Here is a 16222-nt window from a genome sequence, read left to right as displayed (position 1 = left end):
TGGAGTAAGTGTATGTGCCTTTCAAACAAGTTATTTTCCCATCCTTTGCATTACAGAAATTGGCATTTTAGTTCATACTTCCGTAAGACTTTCGTGCAACCAACTACACGTGAAAAACAACTTCTGTTATAATTTTTAAAATAAAAAAAAGTTGTTATTGCAATCAGTGACTTCATATACTTGTATTATATTAACTTATACAAAGCAAACGAAGTAGCAATTTTTTTACGTGCATATTGAGGTATCAAACTAGTGAATGCAATGCATTTCGTTTTGTATTTTAATGTTGAACGAATTACATACAAAATATACAGGATGTCTTAGTTATACAGTTTCCTTAAGATAAAGGACATTAAATTAGTTCCTTGTCATTTTCCTAAATTCAGTAGTTGATTGCAAAAGACTGATGCCACCAACTACGCCAGTTCATGAAGTACCTTTGTCGGAACAATCACCATCAAATGATTACTCTTGGATGTCCCAATGGTTTATGGGAGAGACGCCTTCTCTGAAAAAATTCTTAGCTCGCAAAACTTCTGTGTGTTGGTTATTAGTGAGACTTATCGATGCTACATTGCGAGGAGCAGGAGCACCTATGTTTCTTAGTAACCCAATATGTGGAGTTTTAGTCATAGTAGCAATGGCTTTGGATGACACAACTTTAACATATGCTGCTATGATTGGAATCGCTTCTTCCATTATCATGGCTTTAACAATGTTTCAAGAATGGGCTAGTATATCATCCGGGGCCAAAACATTAAATGGATTTCTTCTGGGACGTTTAATTGCTTCTGTTGTACCAATAGATGAGCATCCTTGGTTCATTGCACATATAGTCATTAGCAGCTGTATCAGGTAAGTAAAAAATCATACCTAGTAGATTTGAATTAAGAAGGTATATGTAAATGTAAAATGTTTTTATTGGGAAATGTGCATTAAATAAGTAATTGTTTTGTAAGAATCACTCTAAAGGTGCTCCCTATAATGTGACAACCATTAGTTGTTCCCATATTTTTAAACCTTGGCCCAAGACAATAAATAATTGTTCACTTTTTTCTTACTCGAATGGTTTCGCTTAAGTACATATATTTGTCATTTAAATATTTCAAATTTTGAAAGTTCATACTTCCCCCATTCCATGCGTAACTAGAGTCGTTACAAAATGAATGTAAACAGCACTAGCGGTACAATTTGGTTTCTCTTTCTCTCTTTTACCCCATCAGTAAAAAAGAATACTGATTAGTAATTGCTGCAATTCTGATTTCGACTTGATTTGACTCATTTTCTTCTACCTCTAACAGGTATTCTCGTCCTAACGTACTAACTGATTCCTGAACTGAACTGATTCCTGCACTGTTCGCCTTTTCCCGTTTCGCCTTATGACCTCTAGCAATGAAATGTGCATGTAAAACCTGTTATCACTTTTCATCTTAATGTAAGGCGGAACGGGAAATCTCGGTATGAATTTTCCCGTTTCGCCTTACGAACTTTATGTTGGTAGGCTTGCAGATACATTCATAGATAGAGTTTGATTTGTTTATTTATATAACAAAATAAGCACATTTATTACAAGAAGTACAGAACATCTGTACAAGATTCTATTTATCTTCCAAATGTATACAATGAGCAACAACATCTAACTATTGCATGAGAGAAATCTGTTTACTACGCATCTAAATATTAAAGTACGCAGGCGAATGTTTAATTGTCTCCATTTATATTTCTGGTGTCCTGCTAAAAGATACAATCATTTTGTACACTAACACAATTGCACTTACACACTTTCGAGTGACGAACTCAGTACTGATCGGTAACTTTTACTCATCAGATTCAGCAGGAAGCTGCTTGAGCAATATATAATCTTTAAATGAGATATCTAACCGGAAACCTGTTCCCTGATTGGCTCCTAACAATCAATCACCTTATAGAAAACAAAGTTACACAAAAACTCTAAAATCCATTTCCCACCCTACTCTATCCTTGCAAATGCATACAAATAATCTAATTACATGAATATAAACATTCATTCTTATGCCTTTCAATAATTTATCCTACTGACAAGAGCGGACTTGTCCTATCTGGCTACCGGCAAACACCAACATGATAAAGAAGAAAGTATACCTAGGTATATTTCTAGGAAAAATATATTGTTTGAAAATTTAACCTTAGTCGCTAATGTCAAACAGATGCTTTCAACATCTTGTAGTGCTAGATTGTTTGAAAGTTTTTCAACACATAAGTTTTAAAAATCAAAGAATAATTGTTTTTATTATCTCCTCCGTAGCAAATTTACACTTTCTTTCTACACTCATTGAAGGAAAATGTACAGTATACTGCACATAGTTTGCAACTATTTGTTTTAACAATGAAAACCGCCCAACAGTCACTCAAATGCATTTGTGCTGATTGAATTGCAGTGTTTGGTGTTCATTAAAGATTGTGTATAGACAGTGAGCTATTTGTTGGCCAATCATTGATCTACTAATGCGGCACTGTCTGTGTTTGGTGAAAATTGTGCTTTCCTCGTATTTTAAAACTGTTTTTATTGAGTAAACAGGGCTGATCAAAATAAACAGTTGCTCGTTTTTGTATTGCAGAAGACTAATTTTGAATACTATATGCCAAATAACAGTCATATTATTTTTGTGTTAAAACATATTTGAGAAAAAACATGTACAGTATACTGTGCATTTTACCTTAGTCCCGTGGAGAAGTTCTACTCCGTGCAGTGCATTTCTGGTTGGATTCTGGTTGTAACGCAGATAAAAATGAAAAAAAAATAAATCTTTCAGTTTTACGTCCCACGTCATGCCGGCTATGTTAAAGGAGACGGTAATGATGAGAAATGGAGGAAATGGTCGAATGAAAAAAGTGGGAGTAAACGGGAGAACCCCGAGAAAACCCACGCACACGGTGTTTGTCCACCACAAAGTTTACGGACAAAGTGTAAAAGTGGCAAAGTAGACAATCTTCCTATTCATGATGGTCGGGATGAACCAACCCGTCGCAAATATCAGACATACAGAAAGTTCCGGTCTCACTTTCTTTGTCAAAAATACTAAGTACATTTGAGTGTAAATCAAAAAAGAAATTATTTCTATGAATTCCACTAAATGTGATTTCTTATGGTGCGTAGTCACAAAAGAGACCTTTCTATAGCACACTTTTTCATACTCGAAAACCTAGTAGTGTTCTGAAATTGGTCATATTATGTGTACTATATACAAATGCTACAGGGGAAATGTACATTATAGTGTACATTTTGAAAAATATATGAAGATGTATATATTTTTAAAAATTTCATTATAAAATACCTTAAGGGTCCAAAATAAATGTTACGGCGAATAATTGTAATTTTATCTCAACTAAATCAATAAGTGTCCCTAAAGCATACCTAAGTTCGATGTACAGTATACTGTACAAATCCACTGAGGAAGTTAATATATAAAATATGGTTAAAATGTATAAGAAGAATAACTTTTTCGGGTGTATTTATTATTCGTATATCTATACATTTATGTTTATGCGTTGGGGATGCTACCTTATTGAAGTTTTTTCTTCGCAGTACGTGAATTTAGAATAACAGGTTACACCAAATGGACCTATAAACTATTAACAACGAAGCAAAAATAATTTATGAAAGTCAATTTATTTGACTTTGTATTTTTATGAGTATAAATGAAAGGGAAAAAGCTCGAAGAAAAATTAAAGTAGCTCGTAAATTAAACTCAGACGCCATTCTACAAAATATAGTATAGCAATAAATTCGCAATTGTACATCCAGTTAGGCAAATCAAAGTATCACAGTGAATGATTAATTTCATTTTTTAAAATTATTTTAACGTATTAGCGTTGTTCAATTTTCATTTTAAAAAAGTACTTCATTTTATGTTACAAACATTCTTCATTTGCTATAGACAGGGAGTGGGTTCTGGGTCCGAACCCCCATCCCCGAAATCTCGATTTTTCTGTAAATTTTGTCTAATTTTAGGAGCGATATTACAGATTTTAATACAGTTTGTCACCATATTAAATTTGGACAACTCCCCCTGAAATGAATTCCTGCTCACGTTCCTGGCTGTAAGTATTAAATAAGTTTAATAAACACACCAAGCAAACCTCATTTGGTAGGATATGATTTGGAGGATCAGCTTCCCATTCCTCTCCCCGGCTACCCCTGTATATATCGCTATTGTAAGTTCTTTTTGTTCCCATTTTTTTATGTTAACTTTACAAATAAAACTATTCTCCCTTTGAGTTGTAGAAAAGTTTATTCTTTTTTTCCTACCTAAATATAGTTGTACACTTTTTGCTTGCTATTTTTTGCACTAATGAACTGTTTGCTCAGACTGTTGATGGCTGGGAAGTTTGGTGAATCGGAATTCCTGCAAAAATGTTTTCATTACGCAATAAATGAAACATGATTATGAGAACTATCATTTTAATTTGTCCTTTTTCTTTACAAACATCGGAGAAGATTTTTTTTTCACTCTTCAAAACTTTTCTGCACTTTTGATCTGGGTTCAGTTGTTTTCGAAGAGTTGCAATTCTATTTCTGCAGACAATAAACGACTGTCATTGAGGTTAAAAGAAATAAAGTACATGTAAGATGGGTAGTGTGAAAAGTGATTCTACTATTTTGTATACAACAAAAGAAAAAATCTGTTAAGCAAAAATGAAAAATGACAAAATTACTTTAAGCGAGTGGAAGCTGATTCGAAGCAAGCTGTATATTATATTGGTAGCCCTGCTCAAGCAGGGCTACCAATATATGAATACTATTGTAAGGCGAAACGGGAATTCCTCATCAACAAATCATTAAAAACCAATTTTTGATTGACGTTTCCTGTGACAAGAAACATAAGGCAAAACGAGAAAAGGTGAACAATGAAGACACGCTACAAGTGTGGTTAAATAGCCAAAAATAAAATAAAATAAAAGATAAGATAAATAAATAGAATGACGATTGTAATAATAGTAAAAGGATAGTGATAAACACATATTGCTTACTTCAATATATATCTTAAGAAAGGATGTATTAAGAGAAACGTCAAGATTTGATATTTGGGTCATTCCATGTCAAATCATCTAATTTTAAAACATCGCCGTGCTTCAATGTCTCAGATTCTCTTCAAAAATTTTTCATACATAAATACCAATGAAATTATGCTAAATAATTTTTTTTCGATTTTTGGAAGAGAAATGGGCCGTGGAGAAATTTTCGAAAAATGTTAATTTTGCTTCATTTTCACTTTTCGGCACTCAGCATCATGGAACTAAAATTACCATAACGTCCTTATTTTTGAAGTTATTGGGCTCATCTAGGTGTCAAACGAAAGCTTAACTTTTGCTCTTTCAGTAGATTCTAAGTAGTAACATTGCAAAAAGTTACACTGAGCATTCAAAGCAAATTTTAGGTTTTTCACAAATTGTGCCGTTGCTAAAAAGTTACCACTATGAAACTTCTGAAACGTTTTTGTACATTCATCTTAACTCGTACATGGTATGGTTAAAAAATAAAGAGGGAGTTTTTTGTATTTTTGTAATTATTATTTTTTATGTACGGAAATATATAGTTTTAAGTTTTGTTACAAATTGTGTCATTGCCCATAAATTACAACTATGAAACTTTTGAAACTTTTTTAAATAGAATCATCATAGCAGATATATGATATGGTTAAAATATAAGAAGGATGCTTTTGTATTTTTGTAACCATTATTATTACTATTATAATTTGATATTTTACATGTATGGAAATATACAGTTTTAAGTTTTGTTACAAATGGTGTCATTGCTAAGTTAGAACTATTACACTCATGAAGCTTCTTTTTATAGAATCATTTTATCCCATACATGATATGGTTAAAAATAAAAAGGGTGCTTTTGGAATTTTTGCAATTATTATTATTATTATTATTATTATTATTATTATTATTATTATTATTATTATTATTTCTGTTTTAAATGTACAGAAATATACAGATTTACTATTGTTATCTCTGGATTATGCCTTTCCTCTGAAGTAATAATGGCCAATTCCGGAATTTTTACTTTCCGGATTCCCGAAAGTAAAATCGGAAAATTTCAGAATTTGGAAACATTCCGATTTCGGATAAATCTGTAATTCGGAAAAATTCCGGAAAGTGACATTTCCAATTTCGGAAAATTTTGGCCATCCCTACTCTGAAGTGGCAACTGTTACACTTTAAAACTTTTCAAATAATCATCTTAGTAAATATTAGATATGCTTAAAAATAGAACTGGTGTAATGTGTAGTTTTGGTATTACCATAATATTACATTTTTATACTTTAACTATGACTTTCAACTTTTTCCGCAATTGTACCATCGCTTACAACTATCAAACTTTTGTAACTTTTTAGAAGATTAGTTTGCATTTCCTAGGTATGGTTAAATAACAAAAAGGGATGCCCTTTTTTGCGATAATCTTGTGGTTTTGTGAATGGAAAATATAGATCTAGCAATGTAAGGGGTTGAGTGATTATTACAAACCCTATCAACAGAAGTAAGAAATAAGAGACGAATGTACATATATGAAAACAATGAACACACATACCAGTAATACTTCTTAGAATTTCATAGATTTACATAGAAAATGCTATGTTCTATATTTCACAGCTCATTCTTTTCATTGATGATATGATGTCTTCTTTTAATTTTGCTTTCAGTTGCGTAAGTCAAGGCAGATTGGCTTGTAAGAGATGGAACAGGAATTTCCCAGGTGATATTTGCAAAAGATATCCAACAAAAGTTTTCATTTTCTGGCCAGTAGAATATAGAAGACCCAGAGCGATTCATGAAATGCAGTCTGATACACAAAAAATATTTACAAAAATACCAAAAGCACATTTTTTAGTTTTAAACCATATCATGTATGTGCTAAGATGATTCTATTTAAAAAGTTTCAAAAGTTTCATAATTGTAACTTACGAGCAATGACACAATTTGTAACAAAACAAAACTATATTTCCGTACATAAAAAATAATAATTACAAAAATACAAAAAAACACCCTCTTTATTTTTTAACCATGCCATGTACGTGTCAAGATGAATGTAAAAAAAAATTCAAAATTATGATTGTTGTAACTTTTTAGCAATGGCACAATTTGTAAAAACCCTAAAATTTGCTTTGTATGCCCATTAATGTTTGACAGTGTAATCTCTTGCAAGATTATTTAGCATCTGCTGAAAGAGCAAAACTTAAGCTTTCATTTGACACCTGGATGAGCCCAATAAATTCAAAAATAAGGAAGTTATGGTAATTTAGTTTCATCATACTGAGTGCCGGAAAGTGAAATTGGAGCAAAATTCACATTTTTCAAAAATTTCTCCCCGGCCCATTTCGCATCCAAAAATCGGAAAAAATTAATTTAGCATAATTTCATTTATATTTATGAATGAAAAATTTTTGAAAAGAATCTGAGACATTGAAGCACAGTGTGATTTGACATGGAATGACCATTTAAACTATTTTGAGAAAGGATGTATTAACAGAAACATCAAGATTTTATATTTAAACTTTCGACAACCTGATTTTTGAATAGTGTTTATTTCTTTAGAGTCCTTTTAAAACAATACGTGTCTGGCATTGGTCTATTTGTGACGAGGATCAGTAACCTCGTAGCTGTTGTCTCCACTAAACATACAATCAATCAATCAATAACTTGATATTATTAATAATTATTTGTTTCCCCAAGCCTTCGTCTCGCTAAACACTACAGATTAGAATGGTGCTTCGTTCTATTTTGAAAAAAGAAAATGAATTGAAACAATGTAATTTCAAAGTTGTAATTAAATCTGCAATTTACCTACATGCTAGCGTTATCTATCGGCATCAGGTAGATAAGCAGCGCAGATAGAGACACCTGAGAGGGCGACTATGAACTCTAAGGGATGTTCACACAGACTGATAAATTCTCGTATTATAATAAGGATACAATCAAATTCTTTCAAACTGTAGGACATTTTCTCCCTTTTATCAACTGACCATATGTAAAAGAGGACATCGTATAATAAAGTCGCTAATATAGAATTTAATATAAAGTTTCATTAAGTGTAAAATATTCATAATCATTTGAATTTTTTCGTTTTTAGAGAATATTGAATGTACAGGAGACAACGTGTATAGTACTAAAATGCGTGTTTTCAAGATTATTCCAATGGTGATATTTCAAAATTCATCAAACATCTCTTTTCAGCTCCAAGACTAAAATTAGGCATGGACATACTGTTTAACCTGAAGCAATAAGCATGAGCTAATACCGGGAATTAAAGCCTAATTTTAGGCACGAGCTAACTTTCGGGAAAGACTTCAATTGCCACATTTCTAAATTTAAATTTTTATGAGAAAATATAAAAAGAATATTCAAATATTTTTGTGAATGTTGCAAACCTGTCTACTTAAAAGAAAGAATCAATAACATTACGTTGATGCCAGGAGGGAAAACTGTCTATCCATTAATGTAATTTATTTGGCCTATAATTTCCAAACACATAAAAAAAGTATCTAGCCTATAAACAGTATTTAACCCTGTTAAGATTTCCACTTTTTGACGTATCTTTTAGGCTTTCACTCAAACAGCTACTGCTTCCTTACTATTTATCGTAGGACCATGGTTTATACCTCGGTTTTTTTTTTTTTCAGGATACATCATACTTTGCAACAGTATCACTCTCTTGTCTGTATTATAAACCAGAAACAAGAAAATTGAAAAAAAATCGAAATTGTTGTGTCCCTCTGGCCCAGCCCTGGGTTCAGGTAGGGATCTGAATTTTTTTTTTTAAAAAAATACGATAGTACACACATATAATACCTGTGCAAAATTTCGTTCTTGTATCTTGAAAACTGCGGTCGGGAGAAAGTTTTGGAAGTCTGAAGGTGACCCATTTTTTTTCAAATATGTATACACACACACACATATATATATATATATATATATATATATACAAGGGCGAATCTAAGGAGGGGCTACGGGGCTATAGCCCCCCCTTGACGCTCAGGTTTACACTGGATAAAATTGGTTTCAATTAAGCTTTACACTGGATAAAACGGCAAATTATGATTTAGCCCCTCCCTTGATCATATCCTGGATCCGCCACTGTATATATATATATATATATATATATATATATATATAATACTTCAAAAGTGTACTGTGTCATTCCTATTCGACGTAGACCTGGTACAAACGCCATTATCTTCAGTATAATAAGCCCTTACCAACGATATCGCTCACATGTCCGTATCAGACACCTGAATCGGAAAATTAGGAAAAAAACAAAAAGAATTTTTGAAAATCCAGCCAAAACATTTTGACCCTCTGGCCTAGCCCTGGGTTGACGTAGGAATCCGGAGTTTTTCTAAAAATACGTTGTTATGTACATAATACCTGTGCAAAATTCAATCTTGTATCTTGAAAACAAAGGGCGAAAAAAGTTGTTCAAAGTCTGAATTTAGTCTCTATACACACACACATATATTATATATATATATATATATATATATATATATATATATATATATATATATATATATATATATATATATATATATATATATATATATATATATTCTAAAAATTAAAAATAAAGGTTTCTATTCGGGCGCCAAATTTGTAAAAAATTAAAAATAGAGAGAGAGAGATGTATGGTGGTTGTTCAGAGCGCCAAATTTTGTAAAAGTTGAAAAGGAATTGTAAGATCTTGCGTTTTGGGTTCGTGTTCCGGGTGGCACAATTTATGCCATGTGCCCTACCGTTGAAGTCTCCGTTCTCCGAAGTAAGATGGTTTATGACTCGATGATGACTGATTTCACGGTAATGGAAATCCTATCTCCCACGGTATCCCAAGGCTTTAGGAAAATAAGATCCTCCTAAACTGTGAGAGCAAACGAACATTTATTTTATTCGCATCCATATCCGTGTATTCACATGCTACAATGCTGAAAAAGAACTTTACTCTAATTTCTGGTTTGTAGGGACAAACTAGACTGATTTTCACTTTCCATGGAAATTGGTGAATAATAATAATAATAAGAATAAGAATAATATTGCAAGAAATAAACAAATATCTAGAATTTAAAATTTTTGATTGAAAGTCATGAAAATCAGTTCAATTCAGTCCATAGTAGATAGAATTGGAAAATTGCCTACATTGCCTTATTAGGTTAGCCTAACAAACCCTTGAAAGCCAATGTTATTCTTGAGGTCAGGGATACAACTTATCCATGAAAGAAAAAAATTCACGAATTTAGGTTAACAATATAATAAAAGCTTTAATGAGTAAAAACAAAAAAAATGCTTAAAAAATCAAGCAAGACGAAAGTTAACACTGAACATGTAATTTATGATAACAAAGATGAGAAGTAAGGATAAGGCCTTAGCACCAAAATTAAATTAAGTAAGTTACATTTCTGTTTTCTTTCTCGACCTATAGCTTGAATGAATTATTATAAGTAACTCGAAACACAAAAACTAAGTAATGAAACCGATATTCATAACCAGTCCTAGGTGAAATTTATGATTGTTTATCCTTACATAATGAGCTCTCATGATTATGTACAATACAAAACTGGTTAATTTACAACCTTACATTTGAAAATATTTATTCATGTGATATTGGATGATAAACATATGGTTAACGCTGATCAGCTGATACTTTATGACTAATGACATTTCCAAAAATATTGAATTTAAGAATGATATAGTTTTATGGAATCTGAATTTAAATACATACGATTTAGTTTGAGTGAAATTTGAAAAAAAATAAGTGGAATAATCTAGAATACGTAGATAAGGTGAAATAAGTTGAAATAAGTCATGACTTCAATTTGAGATTTAGTGAGAAATTTTTGAAAGAAAAATGGAATGACCTAAGGAAACTAAGTAAGCCTATGCCTGGCTTCTAATCGTTTCTAATCATAACTGAAGTTAGGAGATAATTACAGCAGATATGCAATTTGATACTAACATAAACAACAAGAATACACCATACATACATAATATCAATGCGAGTAGTATTGTTATTTAACCATGCATAACATATACACACATATTGGCGAATATAGAAAAATACCAAGACACAAATATATAGGCCTATAGATAAATCATCAATATAGGCATGCATACATACATAGAAGACCACTAATACTCAAATATTCATCTTAAATGCAAAGACGTCTTTTAAAAGAATTCTAAGACAAATGTGTCTATTTTCCATGGTTTTCCTTATGTTGCAACAGTAGCATGTGCATGTAGCCGTAGGGTGTCGTCATTGGTGTGATCTATGTGCATAGACTTCCAATCGCTCTATTGTGTAGAGGATCAGAATGATACATTAAATGCGGCTTTGCTTAGCCTAGTTTATGGTTACTAGCCCAATCTGTTCCGTTTTATTGACGGATTCCGTATCTCTAACCCAAAAATGACTGGTCGTGAGATTATTTGCGTTTTCTAATCACTAATTAACCTTTGAGCTCTCTACGTCAAATACTTTTATTGAGACATTACTGCAGATTAGTCATTAAGCTCCTATTAGCATATTGATTGAAATAAATTCATTGAGTTACCAACTCCTATGTGAATAACTTTATAAACATAGTGGTTTTATACAACTTAAACAATACACTCAATGCACTTCTAGAAAATATATCAAGCTTTGTTTTTAATTATCTTACATCCAAAGAGTGCCTGTCAATAGCGTAGATGACGCACTTTCACTCTATGCAAAATTTAAACATTCTAATTTAAATACTTAGATTGCCTTCTTTTATCAAAAATTGCACAAGCTTTCGAGCCACTAAAAGTCTACATGTTATTTTGTTTACATTTAGTTTATCTTTCTTTATCCACAATTATGAATCATAAATGACAAAAATAAAAATTACGGGAATTAATGTCTTTAATGAGAACGATGCGGTCACTAATATCACATAATATATAAATAAAATTGCTAAAGTGTCCCTATAGTTCAATGTAAGCCGACTTTAAGGTGAAAATTTTAATCTTTGATAGCTAAAGTTCAAAATAGAGAACCTATTCTCAATGCGATGAAATTAAGTTTTTGAAATATCAACTATTTCCGGCTTTAATTTATGTACGGAGTACGTCTTGTATCTTGGTTTAATGCTGAGAATCGGCCTTTCAACGCCAAGAATTTAGGCCGATCCTACCTTTCGTTGTCGCCACTGCGCTGGCCACACATACACAGGGGTCCTCACGTTTCCTTGTTTCTTGCCTGCGCGACGAATGTCCTGGATCGTGGGTTCTCATCGGACTTTTCCTTGTGTCTTCCTCCTAAACTGCCTATGGTCTGTCCATCTCCATCTAAACAGGGTTTCCGTCGATCCATCTCTTCCACAACGCACTTTTCTCCACTAGCACTTTCAAATATCACACTGCACCAACATCACACTTTCTATCGTGAGTGTAGTGTTGCACGGACTAATTATATTAAGTGTTTTTAAAAAGTGTTCATGGTAATGCAAACAAATCGCGTATTCTTAAGGCTAGTCTAAGTGCTTTCTGGAAATGTGTAATCAACGTTCAAGTTTGTTTTCCCGACTCGTTACTAATCTTAGCTAAACCAGTCCATTAACGCTTTTTGTCTGGAATAATTCGTAAATATATGTAAATGCGTGATAATATATCACTCACACAAAAGGTATGTTAATATTTTAATGTATTTCGAAGTTTTAAAGTTTTTTTTTTTTTTTTTTTTTTTTTTTTTTTTGTTAAAGAAAATCTTCGTATAAATGTCTATACTTTAGTGCTATCGAAGATCGTCCACTGGGTTGTTTTCTAACTTAGCCACTCATTATGTATCTATAGTTAACGTGTGGTATGTTTTGGAGTGCAGTATGTGTGTGTGAAACTTTTGGGTGTGCTTGAATGTTTTTGACGCGCTGGTTCCCAGTCTTCAACTTACTATGACTGATTTGGAATTTTGAATTCTTCTCTCGTCCATCTTTTAGGAACGCCTCTAACTGCGTTTTTGATTTCCTCCTTTTCCTCTCATTCGTCAAATTATTTTGGTATCCTCAATTTTATTTTATTCGTATCCGCACATTTACGGTGGTCGAGCTTCGTTTTACCCAAAGTCCGTGATTTCTTTAAATTTCACAAGTTGTATCAAATTTTTATGGAAGTTCATCTGGAGACTTCTTGTCTGGTTCGTGCTCTTGGAATACCTTACAAACCTGTGTTAAAATTTTATCTAAGTTCTACGTGGAGACATCCTAATGGAAATGTGAGTTTAACAAATTCATAGATATTATTTTGCACTACGATTCTATTCAGTTTGAGCAGACTTTACTATTTTTCTCCTCTTTCACAGAAAGATGTTAAAAGCTCTCCTGTTTCTTTGCTTGGGTTTATGAACGAACCTCTGTATGTGTGGTCTCGTGTGGCTTCAGACGTTCAGCGAGTTGTTATAAGAGACAAAAGAAGGGTAGCTTGAATTCCTGGTTGCAACGACAAGTATACAGAATAAAAAAATCATCTTACTTTTGGATAGGGAAAGAAAATAAAGAATGATATTTCAGTTCCCTTTGCTTTTCAACACAAAATTTAAAATGGCATTCGCTAAAGTTGTTTTAATCATATGCATTATTGAATTAAAAGAATTTATTTAAAATTAAATAAAAATGAATATGAGGCAACTGTCACTATATATATATATAATAAAAATTACTGGGTCATTAATATTTGGCCTTGAGTCATGGTTGAAACGTTATTATGTTTAGTATAACAAGCTCTTTTTAGTGATACCAATCACATGTACGTATCGTATACCTGAACCGGAAAATCGGGAAAAACCGGAAATCTCTCTGAAAAAAATTACCTCCTTGGAACACTTGCACCTCTTGTGCCCAAACATGGTTTCAAGTACGGATCTCAGAAAATTTTGAGAAATACCCGGAGGTACATACAATCCGTATTCAAAGTTCCAATGTGATATCTTGAAAACTAAAGGCGTGATTTTTTTTTTTTTTTTGAAATTTGCCTTAAGAAAAAATAAAAAAAGTCAGGCCCATCCATCTCCACTTGCTGTCGCCAAGTTGACCATCCGGTTTCAAAACGCTTGGTCCATCCTTGACTAATAAAAAAAACGGCTTAAATACCTGTTGTAGAACCTAAATAAGCTGTGAAGGACGATACTACGTGATGGTAACAAAAATTACCAAAAATCCTTAAAAGGTTAAACAACTTGATCTTCATAATATTTTAATTTCAAGTAGTATTCAGTAAAATACCTACATTTCCCCTCGGGTGAGGACATGGTGATCTCCACTCCTGGAAGATAAATGTAGGCTACCATATATATATATATATATATAAAGAGAGAGAGGGAGTAACTGGTTACAATAACGCCACTATTCTTTGTTTTTCGAGCATGTCACATTTTATATTCGACGAAAGAAATACAAGGTGCATTATTTAGTAGCTTAGTGTTTACTGATTACAACATAGTGCAAAGAATCTGGAAAAAGTATATGTAGTACAAGTAATACAGAAAATGTCGCGCAAAGTGAAATGGCGGTATTGCATACGCTATGGATACAATAGCACCAGGTTATCATTATTCATATTATCATGAAACCACTGAACTGAGTTACGCTGGAACAAGTAGAGCAGTATCCAATAAGAGGCAATATGTCCTCACAAGTTTCGTGATACCATCCCTTACATTCTCCACATTGCAAGCAATCAACAGCTTTACCTGTATTGTTGTAATAGTACCCTTTGCAAGTAACGCAATAGTAGGAGCTGTCTTTGAAATGATATGTTTTTGAACTCTTACCTTTACCATTCTTTTTATAAGTACCCTTTTTCTTTCGTCCACCCACTTGCAAACTTGACCCTTTCTCCTGCATGTTAGGACGTTCGTTAAACAGACTTCTAGTCACTACCACTGTTTGGACGTTTTTTGATCTTCTCCTCCCAGAAAGAGATCTGTTAATTTTTGGAGTTGGAATACGTTCAGTGAAATAGCTGTTACTGGAGGATGTAGAGTAAGCAAACGGAGACGAAGCATTAGCTACAGGATCACGGATACATAAGATGATGTTGACGGCTGGAGACTGTTGATATTCAGTGGATATCTGGTTCTTCTTGTTCAATGCAGTTCCAATAGGAGTTTGTGTCGGAAACACTGAAAAGATAGTACTTGGTGCAAAGATTGTTTATGGGAGTACCAAAGAATTGAATGGGTATTCGCCAGTAGCTTGAAAAGCAGATATTACATTCTGAGGTTGTGGCTAGTGTGGAAATTGAAGCACTTCGAGTTGGGGGTAAGTTAGTGTGTGCCTAAAACATATTTGTACTAGGGGAGTACTCTTGCAGACTAGGGAGTAATTTCTCAACGCATTCCAAAAGAAATTTTAACTCGCAGGAAAATGCCCCTGTATAGGGTTGCCATATTTCTACAATGAAAATCCGGGACGCTTCTAAATTACGAAAATCTTTGAAATGCTTAAAGTGAAAACAAGTGTTATATACTAACTTACTTTCTTCCATTACATAGAGTTGCTTAATTCTTTCGTAATCACATTTTTAGTCATTTTAGTATAGACCTTCTGCTCTATGTAAGTTGTTTTTTTTTTTTTTTTTTTTTTTTGTAAGTTCTCAGAATTTGTTATGTTTCATGGCTTTCAGAGTCTGTTTTACCTCATTCAAGACACAAATGCTTCATTCAATATCAAAGTAGTTAAATCGTGAATTAAATTCATGTTTTACGTAGTTAAGCGTTTTTCAACTTTTCAATTGCCATACTGAGAAGTTGAAAAGAATAATTATATACCTAATCCTGTGAAAAAAAACTATAATATTACCTTCCTTTCTTCTTCGCTGAAATCCGGAACATTTAAGCTTCCTGATAAATATTTTTGGGACGCAGACCTCGATTCCGTGATGGTCCCGGATTTCCCGGAACGAATGGCAACTGTACCACTGGCGTATTCAATGGGGCTATCGGGCTCAAGGCCCCACGAAATAAATTTGTTAGTTTTAAGCATTCCACTTACCTACAACAATAATCCTTCTTAATATATCTAAGAATTTCATTGACTTTTCATATTCTTATGCTCTTTGTTCAGAAATAATAATGAATTTGTCAAATTTAATTCCATGTAAGAACTCCGTTCTTTTATCTTTCTTCCGTTTCTTTTTCTTGGTTGTAACTTTCTTTCGTTTCTTCTATCAT

At 32.7% G+C, this 16222-nt stretch overlaps 1 protein-coding gene across 1 annotated transcript; it reads left to right on the top strand.

Moving 5' to 3' along the window:
- The first annotated feature begins 406 nt into the window (after window positions 1-406).
- Window positions 407-13477, top strand: LOC145671588 (urea transporter 2-like). The gene is made up of 3 exons (XM_081740776.1): window positions 407-855; window positions 6690-6693; window positions 13355-13477. The coding sequence occupies exons 1-3, from the start codon at window positions 407-409 to the stop codon at window positions 13475-13477; spliced, it is 576 nt and encodes a 191-aa protein (XP_081596902.1).
- The last annotated feature ends 2745 nt before the right edge of the window (window positions 13478-16222 follow it).

The sequence above is a fragment of the Thermobia domestica genome, chromosome 15, assembly GCF_964235325.1.
Source record: "Thermobia domestica chromosome 15, izTheDome1.hap1.1, whole genome shotgun sequence".
Lineage (NCBI taxonomy): Eukaryota > Metazoa > Arthropoda > Insecta > Zygentoma > Lepismatidae > Thermobia > Thermobia domestica.
The sequence above is the reverse complement of the archived record's forward strand: the minus strand, read 5'-3'. Positions and strand labels throughout refer to the sequence as shown.

What these genes read in the sequence shown, in the direction of transcription:
- LOC145671588 (XM_081740776.1), top strand. Translation starts at nt 407, where the DNA reads ATGCCACCAACTACGCCAGTTCATGAAGTACCTTTGTCGGAACAATCA.